This window comes from Larimichthys crocea, chromosome XIV (assembly GCF_000972845.2).
Source record: "Larimichthys crocea isolate SSNF chromosome XIV, L_crocea_2.0, whole genome shotgun sequence".
Taxonomy (NCBI): domain Eukaryota; kingdom Metazoa; phylum Chordata; class Actinopteri; family Sciaenidae; genus Larimichthys; species Larimichthys crocea.
Genome location: NC_040024.1, coordinates 7,764,035 through 7,784,714, shown reverse-complemented (window position 1 = coordinate 7,784,714; position 20,680 = coordinate 7,764,035). Strand labels below are relative to the sequence as shown.

The 20,680-nt window shown below is 42.0% G+C and overlaps 1 protein-coding gene across 4 annotated transcripts in view; it reads right to left on the bottom strand.

Moving 5' to 3' along the window:
• col4a5 (collagen, type IV, alpha 5 (Alport syndrome)) overlaps positions 1-20,680 on the bottom strand; it is a 38,007-nt gene that overhangs the window by 3,637 nt on the left and 13,690 nt on the right. The window contains exons 2-46 of one of the 4 annotated variants that reach the window (XM_027287804.1): positions 16,550-16,606; positions 16,004-16,093; positions 15,839-15,883; positions 15,446-15,490; positions 15,293-15,355; positions 15,098-15,151; positions 14,970-14,996; positions 14,357-14,437; positions 14,171-14,233; positions 14,010-14,045; positions 13,827-13,868; positions 13,635-13,727; positions 13,068-13,121; positions 12,939-12,995; positions 12,612-12,656; positions 12,450-12,503; positions 12,301-12,342; positions 11,840-11,933; positions 11,379-11,666; positions 11,202-11,291; positions 10,333-10,403; positions 9,954-10,145; positions 9,708-9,876; positions 9,392-9,484; positions 9,194-9,298; positions 9,023-9,120; positions 8,736-8,886; positions 8,229-8,342; positions 7,285-7,293; positions 6,808-6,975; positions 6,305-6,394; positions 5,910-6,056; positions 5,644-5,742; positions 5,467-5,556; positions 5,237-5,376; positions 5,022-5,148; positions 4,476-4,655; positions 4,319-4,369; positions 4,035-4,220; positions 2,276-2,284; positions 1,491-1,499; positions 707-840; positions 549-621; positions 364-435; positions 111-239 (exon numbers count right to left, since the gene is read on the bottom strand). In XM_027287804.1, coding sequence (XP_027143605.1) covers positions 111-239; positions 364-435; positions 549-621; positions 707-840; positions 1,491-1,499; positions 2,276-2,284; positions 4,035-4,220; positions 4,319-4,369; positions 4,476-4,655; positions 5,022-5,148; positions 5,237-5,376; positions 5,467-5,556; positions 5,644-5,742; positions 5,910-6,056; positions 6,305-6,394; positions 6,808-6,975; positions 7,285-7,293; positions 8,229-8,342; positions 8,736-8,886; positions 9,023-9,120; positions 9,194-9,298; positions 9,392-9,484; positions 9,708-9,876; positions 9,954-10,145; positions 10,333-10,403; positions 11,202-11,291; positions 11,379-11,666; positions 11,840-11,933; positions 12,301-12,342; positions 12,450-12,503; positions 12,612-12,656; positions 12,939-12,995; positions 13,068-13,121; positions 13,635-13,727; positions 13,827-13,868; positions 14,010-14,045; positions 14,171-14,233; positions 14,357-14,437; positions 14,970-14,996; positions 15,098-15,151; positions 15,293-15,355; positions 15,446-15,490; positions 15,839-15,883; positions 16,004-16,093; positions 16,550-16,606 — 4,126 coding nt within the window. The remainder of the gene's footprint in view (positions 1-110; positions 240-363; positions 436-548; positions 622-706; positions 841-1,490; positions 1,500-2,275; positions 2,285-4,034; positions 4,221-4,318; positions 4,370-4,475; positions 4,656-5,021; positions 5,149-5,236; positions 5,377-5,466; positions 5,557-5,643; positions 5,743-5,909; positions 6,057-6,304; positions 6,395-6,807; positions 6,976-7,284; positions 7,294-8,228; positions 8,343-8,735; positions 8,887-9,022; positions 9,121-9,193; positions 9,299-9,391; positions 9,485-9,707; positions 9,877-9,953; positions 10,146-10,332; positions 10,404-11,201; positions 11,292-11,378; positions 11,667-11,839; positions 11,934-12,300; positions 12,343-12,449; positions 12,504-12,611; positions 12,657-12,938; positions 12,996-13,067; positions 13,122-13,634; positions 13,728-13,826; positions 13,869-14,009; positions 14,046-14,170; positions 14,234-14,356; positions 14,438-14,969; positions 14,997-15,097; positions 15,152-15,292; positions 15,356-15,445; positions 15,491-15,838; positions 15,884-16,003; positions 16,094-16,549; positions 16,607-20,680) is intronic. The other 3 variants (XM_027287805.1, XM_019260489.2, XM_019260491.2) reach the window with 3 other exon arrangements.

The window sequence follows — 20,680 nt, the reverse complement described above, 5'->3', positions numbered from 1 at the left end:
AGCTCATCATTGTTAGATGAGCTAACCATGTTTGATGCTGGAATTACTTCAAATTTCAAAAGGTTGGACACGGATACAGTGTGTGAGCAGGACAGTCCACATTTACCCACCTGAAGGTCCGTCACGGCCAGGAGAACCAGGTTGTCCCTGACCACCAGGCTGACCGTGAACACCAGGGGGTCCGCGCTCACCCTTTACCACAATGGGAGTCGGAGGTACACCAGGGTCACCAGGAAGGCCTAGAGATCAAATATCACGAGGGAAAATAATCATTTAACTCTAAGCAATACCAACAGTAGTGTCTTAAGTATGTAGTTCAGATCACTATTTACTTTAACTAAAAATGTAAATGTGTTCACACACCAGGGGATCCGACATCTCCAGGATCTCCAGGGAGTCCACTGCCACCGGGAAGTCCTGGGTCTCCCTTTGGTCCTGGTAAAAAGTCAAATGAAGCAATCTTTGGGCTTTGCTTACGCATGACATCAAAACATATTTTAGGATTGTAGGAAGAATCAGAAAATGCTGTTATAGTATTGTGGACTGACCAGGGAATCCGGGAACACCAGGCAGACCAACATCTCCTTTTGAACCAGGACCGCCGGGAAGACCAGAGGAGCCCTGATAATGAAGAGGTTCAGATAATTAGATCACAGATGAATTACATTTAAAGCATTTTACAGAAAAATTAACAAAACTATCTTACTGGGAATCCGGGAGTACCAGGATCTCCCTTCTGTCCGGGGAAGCCTGGCTGGCCAATACTACCGGGAATACCTTTCTCTCCCTTAACGCCACCACTTCCTGGGGGACCACGGGGTCCCTGTGGGCCAGGTCCACCTACATATGCAGACATTAAAAAAATCAAAGATCAGGTACAAAATGATGTAGAAATAACACAACACAGTTTTCTCATTATGTTCTCACAATGTTTGGGATCAGTTCAGTTTCCATTTATCAATGAAAAAGCTGTTTGAAATCATTAAGTACGTACATTAAGTAATGTTACCCTTCATTTGCGCATTTTACATATAATTAAAGTCAAATTTCCGTCAAGGCAGAACTGAAGTTGATCAGAGTTCATTCTTTGCTATTTCATTTGCGAATCTGTGTAGCTCCACACACATTCACCCACCAATGAGATGATTTGTTTCCTACAGAGCAGTTTTACCTCAGATAAACTGAGGAAATGGAAAAGAAGAAGGAGAAAGACAAGAAAAGAACAGCACTGTTTCGTTCCCTCAAAACTCTTCAGGTGAAGATAACCTTGTAGAACATTAACACAGTTGCAGTAAATGTGTGTATGTTTTCTTTTATGTATGTATTTGGATCCTTTTGAGCAATGCTGAGAGTCCAGCCTGTCCTGTTGGGTAAAGAAATCGTAAATGAACATGGCACATACATTAAAACCCACTTTCAACTTCACCCTTTATTTTCCCCACAATTCCCCATTCAAGACCACATGAACCATCAAACCACTGGAGTCTAACCTGGAGGACCTAGGGTTCCCAGAATTCCCAGGGAATGCGAAGCCGGGTTGATGGCACAGGGCAAAAAGAAGAGGATGTTTAGAAGCAAGCATCAGTCAAGAAACACAGTCAGATATTTTCTCTTATTAGTTAACTTTAAAGGCTACACTGCACACCGCTGTTTGTTTTATCAACTTAATGCTGAGGAGCAGGTAGCACCCAGCAACTCCCAAATCTCAAAATCTGCTCCAAAGAACAAAAAAGATTACAAATATTAGTGCTCACTGATTTGTGCTCTTTCCCTAAGTACAAATTGTAGAGATTTGGGAAATGCTGATGGATGCTATAGCAATACCTTAAGTCGCAGTATGTTGTATGTAATCTTATAATCAGAATATTCTATTTACAATCAAATTTAAGGAAAATCCAACAGAACTGGAGTTACAGTATGTGATACAATGTGAGTTAATGTTTCAGGTGAGTTAGTTAAATGGTGTGTTTTAACTATACAACGCTATATGCATATCACATTCTGTATGATTGGTATTTGAAAGTAGCTCCATGTGATCCTGATAACATGCTACATATGCCAGAAAACTTTTTTAAAAAGGTGCTTACTTGTTAAAAGGTGCATTATACTACCATCAGTGTGCACAGAAAGTGAAAGAAGACAGTGATCAAGACGACACAGAGTCAGAAATGAGAAAAACACAGTGACATTTGTTCCCGCTAGATCAGAAAGTGGTGTTAAACGCAGTCGATGCACTGTAAGGAACGTGCAGAAGTCTGGATGTCGTTGATCTGACCTGAGGGGCCTGCGGTCCCAGGATGCACGTGTCATCACATGAAGAGGCGGGGCCACACCACAGGGGGGGAAAAAAAGCCAAAGGAAAACAGGGGGTAAAATGTCATAGCTTCATTTTGTCACCTTGACACTCAGGTGTTTCTTCACAAGCCTAACACGGCACTGGTGTGCGGTCAGAGCTGACGTATACCTCTGAAAAAGTCTACATCTACCCTAATAAAAGCAACTCTACATAAGAGTACTACACATTTCCAAATTCACCGCATCAAATTCCAAATTTGCGTTTCCAAATTCGATAATCTTTCAGATAAACTGAAGGATTAGGAAGCTATCATACCCTGTATTTTCTTGAGGTGTGCGTCAGGGTTGTCCACTCTTTCCAGCATTGTATTAGGCTTGTTCACAATGTGTGTGGGACCAACAGTGCCCATGCAGATGACTGATTGGTGTGACAAACCACATCAGGACAGCTGAGCCAGAAACAAACCTCCAACACTCTCAACACGACTCTGTTTATTGTTTATGGTAATCGCTCACCTAGACTAGCCATATCATTACCAATACAAATAATGTTGTTTTTATTAAAGGCTGCTTCTGAGTATTAAACTTTTAATAAATAATACTAAAGACTTGAAACCAGGTTTTCAGGAGACAAAAACTATGCTGAAGTCTATTTTTAAGTTGCAGTTGAGAGTTTTTTTGAGTTTGTCCCAAACTCAGCTGTTTCAGCGTTTCTTGGATGATCTAACACAACCACAAACATCAGACACACACGTTTTGTTGTTACAATGACCAGAGAAGAAGACGAGGATACATATAACACATAAATCAGGGCTGTGGACAAATGGATAGATTACAGCTTAGCCCCATTGATCAGGAGAAGAGGGTAAGGGGGTGAGGAGACATGAGGATGAATTGGTGGCTAAAAGAAAAACATTTGATGATGAAAGAGACAACAAAGTGGCTTAAATACATGCTCTTTTGGGAGGGGCGTGGCCAAAACCTTGTGACAAACACAGAATGATTGGTGTCCCCGACGTTTCCTGGTGAAAAGGTATTTGGTTGGTGGTGTGGAGTGTGCACGGCATTGCAAAAATTTCGACAATGACTGGACAGGTGGTGCTCAAACATTGACGGTTCTTACATCATTGGTGGTGCAGCAACGTCCCATGCAAATCAATTGACATGGAGATGGAAGCATTCACATTTAAAGTGGAGTTTCTGCCATTTGCTGTCTGGTTTTCGCTCATAAGGTGAACTGAATGATCTCACTTAATGATTTTTTCCTTAATTTGCACAAATAATGTTTCTGCTGTAAATTCAGAACTTGTTTTACATCATTAAGCAGTTAAATAGTTGGTGGCACGCAACTTTATGGCAGTAAAGTGTCACGTACTTCTTGTGGATGATCGTACCGACAGCCCAAAATTACATAATGTGAACGAATGACATCATTCACCTGATTAGTCAGGTGTCAAGTCAGTTAGTTAGTCAGTTTACGGTTGAAAAGTTACACAGCGTTGCTTTAATTTCCTGTCCTTAACAGGGACTCCAGCAACTGAGGATCATTTGGGTAATGTTGTTGAAGTCACTTGAATTCACCAACATAATATAATTTGGAATGTTCTACATAATAACCACTTCCCACTTGTTACTGTAGGTGAGTAAAACAAACCGTCACAGGTCTGATGGATCAGAAAACCAGGGCAGCAATTTCTGGCAGCATATATGGTGGCAAATACTAAATCTAAATCCTTTACCTTGTCTTCCAGGTGGTCCAGGAGTTCCTTGGAGGCCTTTGGGACCCTGCAGAGGAACTCCTGGTGGCCCAGGAGGGCCGCTGTTGCCTGCGGCACCAGGAGAGCCGGGGAAACCAGCATCTCCTTTAGTGCCAGGGAAACCAGGACTGCCAGGTTGGCCTGGGGGACCTGGGTCTCCCTTTGTACCTGAACACATAGACAGATAAGGTAAAAATTGTTATATCACTGCAGAGACAATAATCACAACAAGCCCAAATGTTACACATAATGTGTGGTAAACTCACCTGGCAACCCTGGAAGACCAGATGGACCAGGACCACCATAACCAGGAAGTCCTGGAGTAAAAACGAATCAGAGGTAAATCAGATGTAAACAAAACTGAAGCGAAGCAACACATGTTGACAGCTTTGAATATACAATAACTGAATTTCTTCAACTTACCTGGATCTCCTTTGACTCCAGCTGGTCCTGGGATCCCATCCCGACCTGGCTGACCCTTCTCTCCTGGCAACCCTGGTCCTCCTGGTCGGCCGGACTCTCCTGGTCTACCGGGAGATCCAGGGAGACCTGGACCACCGGGCCCACCATCGAGACCCTTAGGACCGGGAGTACCAGGAGGACCTGACAGAAGAACAGGAAATTAACAACACATCAGTTTATGCAAGCAACGGATGACTACTTAGGCCAGTCCAGTTAGAAAGATGTTCAGTCAGTCAGTCAACTACAGTCCTCGAAAGATCTGTCTTGCAAAGCCAACAAAAAACCACCATGCTACAATGCTTCTTGTAATTGTCTGAAAAACCTGCTCATAAACTTGCAAGATTTAAGCTCAACTATTCAAGCTTAAGCTACTTCAAAAGATACAATGATATACTGTATAGTACAATTAGATAACATCATTAAAATTAAGTGTGGAATTGACCGGACCAATATCGGTACCCAGCTTTGGTCTTCCCTGAATGCTCTGTAGTCAAATGTCAGATTTACCTTGGAATCCTGGCAAGCCAGGGTCGCCTTTGGCACCTGGTCCTCCTGATCCACCAGGGAGACCAGGTGATCCTGGAGTTCCTTTAAGTCCTGGACTTCCTGGGAACCCTGGCTGGCCTGGTTCACCCTATGAGAGTCATAATAAAATGTAAAAAAAAAGTATGAATCTAAAATTACACTTTGTAGTAGGAAATTCCATTGGTTGCATCTAATACCTTGTGTCCGGGTGACCCTGGTGGTCCAACTCCAGCAGAGCCTGGTTCACCTTTGGGTCCAGGGAAACCAGGTCCTCCTGGCTGTCCCGGAGATCCAGGCCTACCTGCCTGACCTGGTAGACCCTTCTGTCCTGATGGTCCTGTAACATCATCAAAGTGTGACATCAGCATTTGTGACGATGAAAATCAGGTGTTGTTTAAGTCGATGGAAAAACTACATTTAAACCCACCTGGGAATCCCATTTCTCCCATGTTGCCTTTAGCTCCTGGTCCTCCAGGACCACCTGGGCCTCCTGGAATGCCAGAATCTCCCTTAGGACCTACAGTACAATGGAACAAGGATGTTAGAAAGTAAATGTGTGTCTATGTGTGAATGGCCATGTGTGTGTCAGGAAATAAACCCTTACCTGGTGGTCCTGGGAGTCCAGGGCGTCCATCTGATCCTGGCACTCCAGGGTCACCAGGGAGACCAGAGGTACCTTTTGGACCTGGAATACCTGGTACACCTGAAAAGCACACACACACACAAACAAACATAATGTAATGAAATGTATTTATGTTTACCTACTTTTTTACCTTTTTTGTCATCAATCTTTATATTTTCTGAGAAGAATAAGATCTTAGATAGTAAAAATTAATTGTTGAGAGGCAGTGAAAGCGTTTTCAGCTGTACCTGGTAGTCCAGGATCTCCTTTGCCACCCTTTATGGCATGTGGTGGGAGGCTTGGTCCTGGGGGTCCTGGGACACCGGGGTCGCCTCTCTCACCTTTACCTCCGGGACCACCAGGTGAACCATCTCTGCCTGGGAATCCAGGTTCACCTTCAGAGGAGAAAGTTGGAAATATTTAGCAGGGTCATTTATTTATTTATTCATTCATTCAGTCATTTTGACTTATTCTCTTATTTTTGTGACATATTTGGTGTCTCTGCTTACTGTCGTGGGCTTTACAAAATGTTTTCTCATGGCTTTGAAACTCTTCGATACTAAACATAACTTTGGACATAGTGTGTGTGATATCTATATATATGAGAATGAGGTATGGAGTTTGTGTGTTTTTATGTGAATACCCTTATGTCCGGGACCACCAGGTCCTCCTGGCCCTCCTGGTCCTCCAGAAGGTCCTGGAGTTCCCATGGGACCCATGTCACCTTTCTGACCTGCAAAAAGTTAGACATTAGAAAGAAGTGGGAGAAGTTAGATCAGAAAATAAACAAAAGGAAAAAAAAATTCAAATATACAATTCTGTCATGCATACAGGTATAACAAGACAGTTATATAGTCAGAAAGTTACGCAATCAGCCAAATGGTCAGCCACAGAGTTGCTGCTACATACTCTAAAGCAATATTTCTTTTCTATAATGACGAAATAACCTGCCATACTCTCCAATTGGCTTACCCTGATGTTCTTAACCTAACTCTAACCTTGTACCTAAATGTAACCAACCCAACCAAGAAAGGCAAAATGCAGTAGCCTTCTTAGTATCCATCTAGCTGCCACGACACTCAGCCATCCTACTCAACTCATTCACATACATATTTAGACACTTAGTCATTAGCCTTTATATTTTACCTGGCAGTCCAGGCAGGCCATCCCGTCCAGGTCCACCAGGAGGTCCTGGAGTTCCAGCTGGTCCTGGCGATCCTGGGAAACCAGGACTTCCTCTATCTCCGGGCAGACCTGGGATGTCTAGACCTGGAGGACCGGGGTCTCCCTTTGCTCCATTTCCTCCGGGGAATCCTGTAATGATGGTATCAATATATAATTGTTTAGATGCTTGATATTTCCAGATTATGAATCATTTGAAGACAAATGTTTTTTTTGTTTATTCCACTTGTGGCAAATCCACAACAAAATTAGACATAACTCTTAAGACACATGCCCAACGCGGTCAGATTGCAGGCAAATATCCGCACATTACAAATGGAGTCATAATATCTTAAATGACACTTTTTCAGTGTGTTTTAAAAGTACAATAATACATTGTCACGAGTGATATATGCCACCATTAAATGGCCATCAAGCAAAACCAGTATTGGGTCACAATACCTTTCTCGCCTTGGCATCAGAGCATCGCAGGTAAGGGAGGGGCGTTTTTTCAAAGCACAGAAGGCGGAACGTTGGATTAAGCCGAAGATGAGATGAGGAGAACAGAGTATAATGCATTAAATGCATTAAAACATAGATATGAAGCCGGTTTCTGAACACTCTGAGTATGCACCAAAGCTCTCAAGGAAAAACTCAGTGTCACAGTGTGACCAGGAACACTGAAGCTACCAATGCATGCTCAGAGTATTTGAAGGCTTGATTGGGTATGGGTTAGTTTGTGGCTATATTCGAAGGAAGAGCAGCGTGATGTTAAAGCGGTGAGGTGGCAGCGTGAGAGAACAGGTTGACGCAAACTCTCGTGAACCGAACACTCTTTGAGGTTAGTTTACGATTGGTGTGCTCGCGGAGAAAGAGCTTGAGTGATGTTAAAATGGCGAGGCCTGGTGTGTTGTTGCTGCTCAGTGATACAGAAGCTGGTACAAACAACGCGTGGAGATATGGTGATTTTAGCCAAAAAAGGGGTGAGAGCACTGTGACATTTTTGGTGGCTCTGAAGATGAACATGTGATGGAAAGTTCCCCAGATCAAGGCACAGTTGACATCGAGTAGTTTTGTAACCATGATACGCACAAAATCATTCAATCAACCAGACAAACCCTTGACACTCGGTCGGGTGCTCAGGTGCTCACATGGAAAGTGTGCAATATATAGATTGAACCCCTGTGCCAAAACGACATCTAGACACCTTTACAAGCTCAAAACATGGACAATGGAGTGGTCATGCACAGTCCAAAGGGACTGACAAACAAAATCACAAGTATATTAAAACATGCACAAATACAGCGCAAAATGAAAAACACAAACAGATCTCAGTATCATTCTTTTAATTCCAATGTGCCAGGTAATAATGGTATTGTAGGAAAATATAGCCTTATCTATCTCACCTGGTGGTCCCATTGGGCCAGGGGTTCCAGGTGGGCCGGCAGGCCCCACTGAGCCACTGGTGGGGGATCCAGGCGGGCCACGGGCTCCAGGTAAACCAGGTGTACCGGGCTCACCTGGAGTCAGATGAGAAAGTCACTGTATTATTGTGGTGAATTTTATTCATTAAAGGTCAATTCAGGCAAAGTGCACAGAAGTTCAAGATGCCTTATGCTGAACAGTTAATTGATCAAGGAAATATGTTACACTTTATGTGGTCTGACACTGTTATATGACTCTGTAGAGGCTTCTACATTATTTACCTATCCGTTGTGTGAGACAGCCCTATCCTTTGACTTCAGTCAACATAGTAATGATCAGAATGTATGCAGCTGCAGAAGAAGGCAGCATCCCCATCACAATCTAAGATTTAACACTTTCCCTACAGTGACCTCAATGAATCCCTCTCATTTTACACTCACACAGATGTCCCTCAAATCGCTTAAATCAGTAACAGGACTGCAGTATACCTTTAGAGCCTGGAGGCCCATCAAATCCAGATCGTCCAGGTGAACCAGGGCCACCAGGGAAACCGGGATCTCCTTTTGGTCCTGGGTGTCCTTTACCTCCGGGTACTCCTGGTAAACCTGAGGGGCCAGGAAGGCCAAAGCCAGGCTCACCCTGTTACAAACACACACACAATCAAGGGAGGCAAAACAGTTAATCTGGGTCAGTGATGAACCAGTGATGTACAGTACAGAAAATTGCTGCTTGGCTAACACTAAATAAATCTAGGACTACCTATCTATCTATCTACCTTGGGTCCAGGGAATCCAGGCTGGCCAGGAAGTCCATCTACTCCTGGTCTGCCGGGTCCTGAAGGCGATCCTGGCTGGCCAGGTATACCTGGGTGTCCTGTGGGGAGAAATGTGGTCAAAAGGGGAAGAGGAAGAGGACAGAAGGAAGACTTTAGGAGGAGTGTCTTTACCTTTAGCTCCTGGGGGTCCTGGGAGTCCAATTCCTGGGAGTCCAGGATCGCCCTTTCCTCCTGGTAAACCAGGGAAACCAGGCTGTCCAGGCTGACCTGGGCCACCTGACAAGAGAGAAGTCCAAACAAAGCCAATCAGATTTCAGAAACATTTAAACTTGATTACAAGGCTTTCACTGTGAAATAATTATCATGTACCTGGTTGACCAGGCAGTCCTGGTGCGCCGTCCTGTCCTCTGGGTCCTGGTAAGCCTTTTTCAGCCACTGATAGGCCTGGTTCACCTTTAGCACCTGCATAGAGAAAGATGGTTGGATGGTTTCAGTAAGTAGTTAAAAGATACTGGTACTTAAATAACCTGTCAGAAGCATAATATTATCAAGCATTCATTTTCCAGATTTCCATGGTTCATTAGCATAGCTGTCATTTCCTTCCCTTCCTTGAAAGCTTTTATTTTGAAACATCTACAGGAAGTTTATCTGCAGGCAAGAGCTCTTATTTAGATCATCATCTTACCAGGTGCACCGGGACCTCCAGGTCTTCCTGAGACGCCTTGAGCACCTTTCTCTCCTGTGCCCCCTGGAGGTCCAAAGCCAGGTGATCCTGGAGGGCCCCTGTCTCCTGGAATACCTGCTGGACCTGGATCACCAGGGATTCCTCGTTCTCCTTTCACTAGCAAAGAGCCCTGTCAAACACATATTAATTATGAAATGGATCATGGATAAATCTCATTGATGGACAGACCAAGTGAGAGCCACCTACAGGAGTTCCTTTGGGTCCAGGAGTTCCAGGCACTCCATCTCGTCCAGGTCTACCATCCAGACCGGGCAGACCAGGTGGTCCGGGGAATCCAGTGTCACCCTTCTCTCCCCTGACACCGCTTACTGTGACAGCTTCACCTGGGTCTCCCTTCTCTCCGGGAAATCCTGGAGAACCTTGAGGACCAGAGGAACCCTGGAAAGGAAAATAAGGAGAGGTTGAAATCGGCAAAGCTCAAAGAACATCCTTTTAGTTTAGTTTAGTCATTTATAGATACAAACACAACATGATAAGCAAGGAAATGTTCAAATTAGCATAATTTTCTACATCATGTATGTGTGTTCTAAGATGATTTGTGCCGTTTACAGAAAAAAGTACTCACAGGTGGCCCAACGCTACCAGGTGTTCCTGGAAATCCTCTGTCTCCTTTGGCACCTGGGGAGCCGGGAGTTCCTGATGGGGGAGAGGAATAAATATGTGAAGTTCTGTCCAATTTATATATCACATGACAACTTTGTGTACAAAACATATTAATGAACATAAAAATAATAACCTCCTCATGAGCAAGTATGGGTTCTATGGGTACCCATGAGTCGCCCATTTACAGACATGCCTATTTGTCTCGTACAAAATTAGTGAATTTGAACATTTCTGCATACTAGATCCTCTAGACAACACTGGAATTGCAAAGATATGAAGATTGAGACTCTGGGATTCAATGAGCCCAATTGTATTCGTGTGATGTTAGTCCCCAGAACAGAAGTGCTCGGCATACGATTGCAGAAAAACGCAACTCCTACAGAAAATCTCATGTTTACAATGATCTCCAATGTCTTAGGACATTAAAATTGTATTCTGGCAGATCAGATCAGATTACTGTCAAATGTCATGTTGTCAAAATGGTTAAATCTTGTACAAAATCTGTGTAACAAATGGTATCAACACAAGAATTCCTTATAAGACATAACTAAGCATGGGAATGGCCATCATGTACTTCTATAACAATACAAGCCCTTATAATACACGTTTAAAATTTGAATATGTGAATGAACAGTGTTTATTACAGATATGTGACTAGAAAACTTGACAATCCAACAGCATAGTCTAGTAGTACATTGAAAGCTACCAGGCCAATCCCATCAGTTACATCCACACTGAAAAGGTTAATAATCCCATCACTGCATTAATCATGAATCTGAACAAACTACAATCAGAAGGTGTTAATGTGGCAATCTGTTAAGTGGTGTTTACCGGGGAATCCGGGCTGTCCTGGAGGTCCTTGGGGTCCTGGGACACCACTGGTGCCGCCAAAGCAGTTCACACAGGTGTCGCCCTTCTCACCTGAAAACAGCAATAAATCACTTATGATCAGCATTTTCTGCTTGGTGGTGAACATGCAGGGCAATAAAATTTTATCTCATCTCTGACCTTTTTGGCCCGTCTCTCCTGGGTAACCTCTCTCTCCCTGCACACCAGGACGCCCAGGCTCTCCGGTGAGACAGTTTGGTTGTGTTGAGGCAAAGCCTGGAGGTCCAGGAGGACCTGGTGGTCCCTGGACACCGGGAGATCCCGAACGACCTGGGGGACCCGGCAGAGACACTCCTGGAACGCCAGGCTCTCCCTTCTGACCTCTCTCTCCTGGGAAGCCAGGCGATCCAGAGTGACCACCACCACCTGTAGCTGGAATTCCTGGTGGACCTGGAGGTCCTGATAAACCTGGAGGACAAATGAAAAAAAAAAACATTTAGGGATGCAACTAATTGTTGTAATTATTGATTAGTTTTAATAATTTCTTAAAGACCAATAAACCAAAGACATTCAGTTTACTGTCGTGTGAGACCAAGAAATGTGAGTGCATTGCGTCATTGTAGGGGTGTATTTGTGTTTACCTGCTGGTCCTCTGTCTCCTTTGAGTCCAGGTGAGCCAGGGTATCCCGGCTCACCTTTAGGGCCGGCACGACCTCCTGTGCCTCCGCCAATCACCTGGTTGGTGGGACAATCAATTAATAATATAATATATACACTGTAAATCACTTTACTGTCAGCCTACAGAAATAAAACAAATGAAATAAAGGTGAGCTAGACAGAAATGTCCCCATCTGGTGGAGTTGAACTGCACTTAACATATTTTCTCTTTTTATTAGGAAATAATTGAAAAGTAAAGTATGTAGACAGAGAGAAATGTCCCCACCTAGTGGTCAAAAGAGCACATTGCAACTAGATGACACTTGATGACAGTACTTGCAGAGCTTAAATACAGTTTTGCTAGTAGGACTAGAAATTTACCAAAATATCTAATGATGAAGGCTGTGCATGCTGCTGAAAGCTCCAGAAAAAAGTGAATACAAACCTGTCCTGGTGGGCCTGGGTATCCACGATCACCTTTGAGTCCCTAAAACATGGGGGACATGGGGCAGTTGTGAGAACGATCCATGACATCCCTGTATGACTTGTGGAATATCATTTGAAATTTGACAAAAAATATTGGAGGAAACCTACTCTCTCCCCATCCCTGCCTGGAGGACCTGGAAGGCCTGATTCTCCTTTGATTCCCTATTAGTAAACAAGGAGGAAAAAAGATAAGTTAGTCAAGAAAGGGATTTAATTTTCTTTTTTTAAATTACAATATGAATAATGGATTGTCTTGGTTTGTTTACTTACAGGAAAGCCTGCAGCACCGGGGTCACCATCTTTGCCTGGTTTGCCCTGTAGATAGAAGAAAACAGTGATCAGGAAGAGATCCGGACAGAAATGTGTGCTTGTTAAATAAAAAGTAATTTGTGTGTGTAAGGACCATGTTTAGACGTTACAAGTGAGGATATATTTGGGAAGTGAAAGTACTTCTACAAAAACCTAAAGCTGTGGAAAGTTACAAAAACTATTGATTGGAAACCAACCCCCCAAATTCGTGTTGGATGGGGGGTTCCAGGTGCTCTTAGATGATTTAATAAGTAGACTTGACGCATATCAGTTCATGTGTTTACTTACTCTTTTGCCTGCTTCTCCCGGTTCGCCCTTGTCTCCTTTCTGGCCACCCGAGGGACCCTACAAAGACAACAAAACACGCGTCAACAACATGGAAGTACACGATGTGGAGCACTGAGAACAGATACTTACAGGAGGTCCTGGATATCCTGGATCACCTCGGGGGCCTGGAAGTCCTGGGTCACCCTACAGAGAAAACACACAATACTTCATTTAAGCTATATGAGCAAAACAAAGTAAAGAAATATTTAAAGAACTCTTTGTGAATATACTAGTTTCCTGTATGGAACCAGAAATTATCTGCTGCCACCAAGTGGTTGAAGTGAAGGTTGCAGAATCCAAAAATTCAAAAACAGTTCATTTTTCCCTTTACAGATAAAAAGCCTGACATGAACTGTTATTACATTTATTCATATAGACACCATACATAATGTACCCTAATGATGAACCCTAATTTGCTCACATTTTCAAATATAATTCAGGTTAATTTGGACTTTATTTGAAGCTTATTTCATGCAAATTTCATCACCTTTGCAGCTATTTAGCTTTTTTGTTGTTTTTGTCACCTGTCTGATCAAATCCCAACAAGTTGTGCTTCTTTTTAACTGGTTAAAGTCTAAAAACAACCAAACCCAAGTTATAAATCTCAGTGTAAATAATACAAGACTGGCGCCACTCTCACTCTGTTGGTGGTATTACCTTGTCTCCCCTCTGAATCTCCGTCTCGGGTGATCGCTTCTGTTCTCCAACTTGTCCTGGAGGACCAGGAGGTCCTGGAAGACCGGTTTCACCCTGTGTTCACACGCAGAGACGCCGCACATGAGATTAAGGGTTTAAATCGAGCATAGAAAAGGACACAAGATGACTTTAACTGGTAGCATGAGTAATTACCTTCTCTCCTTTAGGTCCTTGGAAGTTCAATCCCATGTTTCCCTGTTGCAGGAAGCAGGTCAACATGGTGTCATTGAGTGTCCCAACAAGCTCTCAGTTTCACAATACGTAAATCATCTAGTCTTGGTTATTTTGATCATATTTAAACTGTTTCTCTGTTGACTTGTCAATATTTGAACTCACCTTTGGTCCAGGAGGACCGGGAGAACCTGGACGACCCTAGAAAAGAACACCAGAAACAAAACGGTCACTTCAACTGCTCTTTTAGCTGCAATGATATTTTCATTGCACATGAAATACAAATTTTGACGGGAATATTATGTTTTGTTATCATCCTTCTTTACCTCATAGCCTCTAGGTCCTGGAGGACCGAGTGGACCTTGCAAACCGGGGGATCCTGGAGACCCCTGAGACATGAGAAATTCATTATACATAAATACTTTGAAAGTTTTTTTTCGTGAGGTTCAAATTGATGAAGTTTTTTTGTATTTATGAATGTTCTTTTAGATTTCAGGATATAAATAACTCACAGGAACTCCTGGCAATCCAGGCAATCCCACTGCTCCTTTCTCTCCAAAACGGTTGGTGGAGATCACGTCACCTGGGTCTCCCTACGGAGGAGAAAAACACAACCAGAGAGGAAACTGTCAGTCACTCATCAACAAGAGGCCAAGAAGCAACTTCTGTTTCTTTGAGGTCTGTTATTTCAAAATATCAGAAACTGTCTCACCAAAATAAAATACTAACAGCACCATCTTGTGGCCAAGAACAAAAACTGCACAATTTCATATTATAGCAAAGACTTTTTTTTTAAAATAAGACTAGTCATATTTCTAAAAACGCAATTTACAAATTTAACAGCCAATAAAACAAATTTACTCTTTGGCAAAAACTTACAGAAGAACAAAACAAAACAAAAAATATACAGAAAAAAATACAGAAATTTGTTGAGATAACAAGCATGAGGAGGCTTTGATTCATGTGTTTTTAGAGACCGGGATGTCCATGTGACTGAATCAATTGACTCCATTTTACACCTAACAAACATCCCCATATTATAATAGAAAATAAAACAAAATAATACTGAAATTAAACATTTTTAAACTATAAAACGTGTGCTGTAACGCTTGATGATATACTCACTTTTTGTCCTGGCAGACCAGGTGGACCCTAGAGATGGAGGAAAAAAAAAAAAGACAAAGATAATGTTAAAGTAACAACATGAATTATCTGATAACGAACTGACTTCTTCTCCATCGCTGCAAACTCACCGGCAGTCCTTGGTGTCCGAGGATTCCTGAATTTCCTGGCAAACCCCTCTCACCCTGGAGACAAGAAGAAGAAGAAGAAAGAAGCATGTAGTTGTAAGTTGACCTCGAGTTAAGATGTTTTTATTTTATGGATTTGCAAACACAAAGTTTTGAACTCTTTAAAATTATTCCAAATGCCTCTTATTCGTCAGATACCTTTGTCCCGTTGCAACCTGCCACTCCTCTTGGGCCTGGAGGTCCATCCTGCCCAGGTAGACCCTGTGAAACAGGAAGCAAACAGGAAGTTACATCACACATGCTCACCTGAGCTTTTTGTTAAAGTAGTGGAGTGGAGTGGGAACTACTCACTGGAAGTCCTGGTGTTCCTGGAAATCCTGGCAATCCAGCAGGCCCCTGTGAGGAGGAAAATAATAATAACAATAATAATGTAAAATAGTAAAGAAGATTCAGCTTGAAGCTCATTTGTGACCTTATGGATGAGTAAGTGTGACACCTGCTGGTCGGAGGTGGGTATTGCAACCTTGAAATCCGTCAGAGTTTAGACACTTTGAGACAGTGAATCAATTTACCAAACACACATTAAACTTCTTACTGAACCTCGATGGTCGGTAAATTATTAAAAATGTAGTTAGAGTGTGTTTCCTTTCTCAAATTCAAGAAAGTTCAAACACTCGATTTCTCGAATGTGAAGTGTGACGTGGATGTTTGCAACAAGAAAGAGCAAGAAAGTGATGTGCTTACTCTTATTCCTTTCGGGCCACCTGGTCCTTGAGGTCCATCGCTACCCTGAGAAGAAGAACAGACATTAAACCAGATTGACAACCGTTTGTTTACTTATTCTCTGAGTTTTTAATGACTGATTGGTGCTGAAACTGAACTTGTCTCAGGTGAAACCCTAAAACTCACCTTCTCGCCTCTGGATCCAATTGGCCCTTCAGGTCCAGGGAATCCTGGGACTCCTGGCTGTCCGGTGAGACCTGGGAAACCCCGCTCACCCTGCACACAATGACACAGATACGCAACTTATTATTCTTTCGAAAATAACAAACTTTGCACTAAATTATTAAACCAAAACGCCTTTTATTTAGCATTTAAGAACAGCATTAACTTTTAGAAAGTGTTTATGACTATAACTAAACTCTGATTGGTCAGTTGCGGCAATCTGCCGTCTGTTATTTGAATTAGAGGCCGCTGCTGTCCAATCATAGACTCTCAAAGACAACAGCAGATGCAATAAAACAATTTGTATCAAACTATTTCGTGTCAAATTATTTTTTTAATGAGGTAACCATGTGATCTCTAAAACTCTAGGTAAGTAAATAAGACAGCCTTGATCTTATTGGCCATCGTCACATTTCACCAATAAAAGACACAATATCTGTTGCACACTCCTATTAGTTTGTTGCTTCATATTGACTATTAGACGTGATGCGAGTGTTTAGTTATTATTACCTTTGCTCCTTTTACTCCACTGCAGTCACATTTGCTACCCACACATCCTTGGCAAGCCTGTGAAGAAAAATAAAGAGATGAGGATGTTTGTTGTTTGGATTTGACTTAATATCACCTTCTTTCTGAGCCTCGAGGTCAGATTTGGCAACAAAAACACAGACTTACAGACAAAACCAAAGATCACGAGACCAGAATGAAACCATGTGCAGCTAAATTCACATCTTCTTGAAATAAAAAAGGAAAGAAACACTTCAAAACAATCTTCATTTGCATGTTTTTGGTAAATTTTCTGTGGAAAGCGCCACTAGAGGGTGCTACACGATTATGATCCTGCGTCGCTGCATGCTGTAGGCAGCATTTCTTCCCGCAGATAAAGACGGAGAAAACTCTGCCAGGTTTGTTTGACGATGAGACAACAGGTGCAAGGTCAGCGTGGACCAAAACAACATCCCAACTCCTGAAATAAAACAAAACTTATCTCACTTTTCACAACAGGACATGCTTTTTCTTCAGATGAGTGAGAAAGTTGAGGAGGACTGAGACAGGAGTGGGAGAGAGAGAGAGTGGGAGTGCCAAACTGTCGATTAACTTTTCCTATGCTAGTTGACATAGGGAATGCCAGACGGGCATCGATTGCACGCATGCCAGGCATTCAGGTTGTGAGAAAGACGGAGACGGACAAGTCAGCATTCTTCTGTGTCTGCAAAACCTTTTGTGTGCGTCCATGTTTGTGTTGATGGTTTGATTGGTCCATACAAATAGTCGGGCTGTCACTCATCCTCAGTGTTGATTAGTCTGACAAAGCCAATCACTGTCACTACATTGACGCTACACTTTTTATACGCTACAGTATAAAATCCCCATCAACATCCTTTCACACATGATTCCCATAACAGTGTTACCACGTGGGCACGGAGTTCAAAAACAACCAGTGGTGGAGACAGAAAAGTACGTAAATACGTAACTATATCTCCGAACCCAGCTGGTCAAGGCAGACGGCTGCCCACCTTGAGCCCAGTTCTGCTCAAGGTTTCCACCTCTTAACCCTGAACAACAGGGTATACTTTCATGTAAACAAGGACTATTAGCCCTAAATTCCAAAACAAAGGAAAATAAACTATATGGTAATGGGTTGGACTGACGTAAGACTAACATCAAAACATGACAAGTCATTACAGGAGTGATCCTTCCACGTCCAACAGTTTAAATCTTTAACGATGCTGGTTTGACTTTCTAGTTTGTGCCTGTCTATCTGTATTACGTTCTTTTACATGCCCATGTGTGTTTCAACACTTTGTGGATACAATATCAAGTTCCCAGCAGGCCTCTCTGCAACTCTCACTGACAACATTACAACACTTCCTTTCACAAAGGTCAACATAAAGCCAAGTACTGTGTGAATATTGCGATACAGATGGTGTGTTTGAAATGTTACATGGTAACACTTCAAACACTTGTGGCATTAAACTGATGAATAAAAGTAAAGTTTTTACATTATTATGATATATCAATCTTGATTTTCCCTGAGGATTGTTTTCTTTTAAGAGTTAAAATCCACTTTCTTTTCTAAAACAATTAGTTTAATTTGTCCATTGACAAACATTTGGATGATCAGTTAAACAATTAATGAGCATAATTCTGGTTTCAGGTTCTGAAATATGAGGACTGATACTTTTATCTAGTTTATACAGCATTTATTTAGCATTATCAACTGAATATATTTATTATTTACGGGCTGATGATCATACAAAACAGCCAATTGGAATATGTCACATTTGGGCTTTTGTGATATTTTATAGAATGAATCTGCCTCTTTAACCAAAACAATCTAATCAACAATGAAAATAATCATTGCAGCTTCAATTAATGATGAAAATTCTGTGACTAGAACAATAAAAATGTGCTTTATAGTCCTCAGTTGTCTACTCAGGCACAGATATCATTAATACACAAAGTAAACAACAATGGGCCTAAAATTGAACCTTGTGGTACACCATTTTTTAACCCAAAAACACAGTAAAATCCAGTAAAAAGCAACATATTTGCCTATCCACCTAGGCTAAAAACAGACCTGAGCTAAGCGAGCAGTGCAAGGCGCTATTCACATTGGTTGAGGGTTTGATTCCCACTGTGCAGTGCACACATGCCAACATTCAGGAGCTTTGGATTACCCAGAGTGTCATATGTTGGCAGTAAACACAAAACGTGTGCAAACTGTTATCTGGACTGGAGGGTAGACGGCTTACCAACACACACACATACATGCCTGAATACATTTGTACATGGGTAGTCAAGTGTGTGTGTGTGTGTGTGTGGAGGTGTTTTTACAAGCCCTGAATCTCCTGATTAGTCTCTGGTCTGCTTCAACTCAATGCGGTCTGCTCTCCCACGCCCAAGCCTGAAGCTCACACTCTTTTCACCTCCATCGCTCTCTCTCTCTCTTCATCCATCTGTTTTCCTGTCATCTCTACACTCATTCACCCTCTTGACATTCAGTCCAGAAAAGCATAACAAAGCTCACTTTGCTCTAATAAGGATTTAAAACATTCATAGATGCTCACTCTTTCAGCGGCAACTTAACAGAATTTTACACGTTTCGTCCATGTCGTCAAATTCACCAAAAATATGCACAAGGTTAGAAAAAGTGTTAATTCATTCACCTTTTTTGAGAAAACAATCAGTAAAATTAAAGAAATGCTCTAAGGGTACACGTCACTTCATGAACTGAAATGTATGCATCAATGAAAAATGTCTTACGATGGTCATACGTGGGCGATTTTTTAATATTTTGATTAAATGCATGAACACTTTCTGCTCTGTTCCACATCAAACAAACCTTGCATCCTTTACTGAACAACTAGCAGATTATGGAAAATTAAACAACAGAAAAAAATGATAATTATGATGATTAATAAAAGATGTCTCTAATATTTGACCACAGTAGCAACATTTATTATGGATTACAAGTGTTTGCACAACAGGTTCAGTGTGTCCAAGATTTAGGGAGCTTTATTTCTAGAATATAATATTTATAACCTATGTTTATAAACACCTGAAGATACGAATCATTATGCTTTTGGTATCAGATTGAGTCTGCCATGTTAAATGTCTACAAGGAGAGAATGAGGCAAGGCTGAGGTGGCAAATCTGTTGCCCCTTGTGGTAAAATATTAGAGCTGAGTGTGGTTTCAAATTCTGAATCTAACTCTAAATACAGTGTTAAAAGCATCTCTCCCACTCTCCCTCTCTCTCTCTGTGCTGTTCATTCCCTCTCTCTACCCTCTCGTTTACCCCCACAGCATTGACGGGGCATGTAATCCACTTAGAAAGGTCAGTGAGCCTCAGATATTTGCTCCACTCTCTCTGTCTGTCTCTCTTTTATAGCTCTTTCTATCATTCCCCCCCCCTAACTCTTTCCTCACCTCCGGCCACTTCCACTTTTTTACCATCAGTGGTCAGGCCCCCCCTCTGAACACCACTGGAGGTCTGTATAGGACAAGTAATCACAGTCAGTGACTGCACAGATGCAGCCCATTGAACGCTGGGGGGGTGAATGTTCAACAGACACAATTTGAGGTCAAGATTATCTTAAATTCATGCACACATGGGACTGATTTTACAGGCCAAGAGCGTTCAGTTGTTCGTCTATCTTGCTACATATGATAAATCTATGGTTTGTGCATTTAAAACAGTATCTAGTGTCTTTCTAGTGATTTCAATCTGCTGTTGCTTAGCAAGCTATAATGTGTATGTACAATAAAAATGTGCTTTACAGTCCTCAGTTGTCTACTGAGGGTCAGATATTATTAATATACAAAGTAAACAACAGTGGGCCTAAAATCGAACCTTGTGGTACACCAAAACACAGTAAAAATCCAATAAAAAGCAACTCACCATAGCCACTTGGCTAAAAACAGACCTAAACTAAACTGTCCAGTGTCCAGCTCTGTTTGTTTAGTGTTGTCCAACATTTCATGTTATAATTATGTCTTACTGCAGACAAATGAGCTCAAAGCTAATTCTCTAAAGTCTAAAATAATCTAATCTAAACACCTTTTAGCAACTGTCCCTTACAAGTAAATAAACAATACAGCTTACACTCAGCGAGACGTCAGTTGTGGAAGTGGCTAG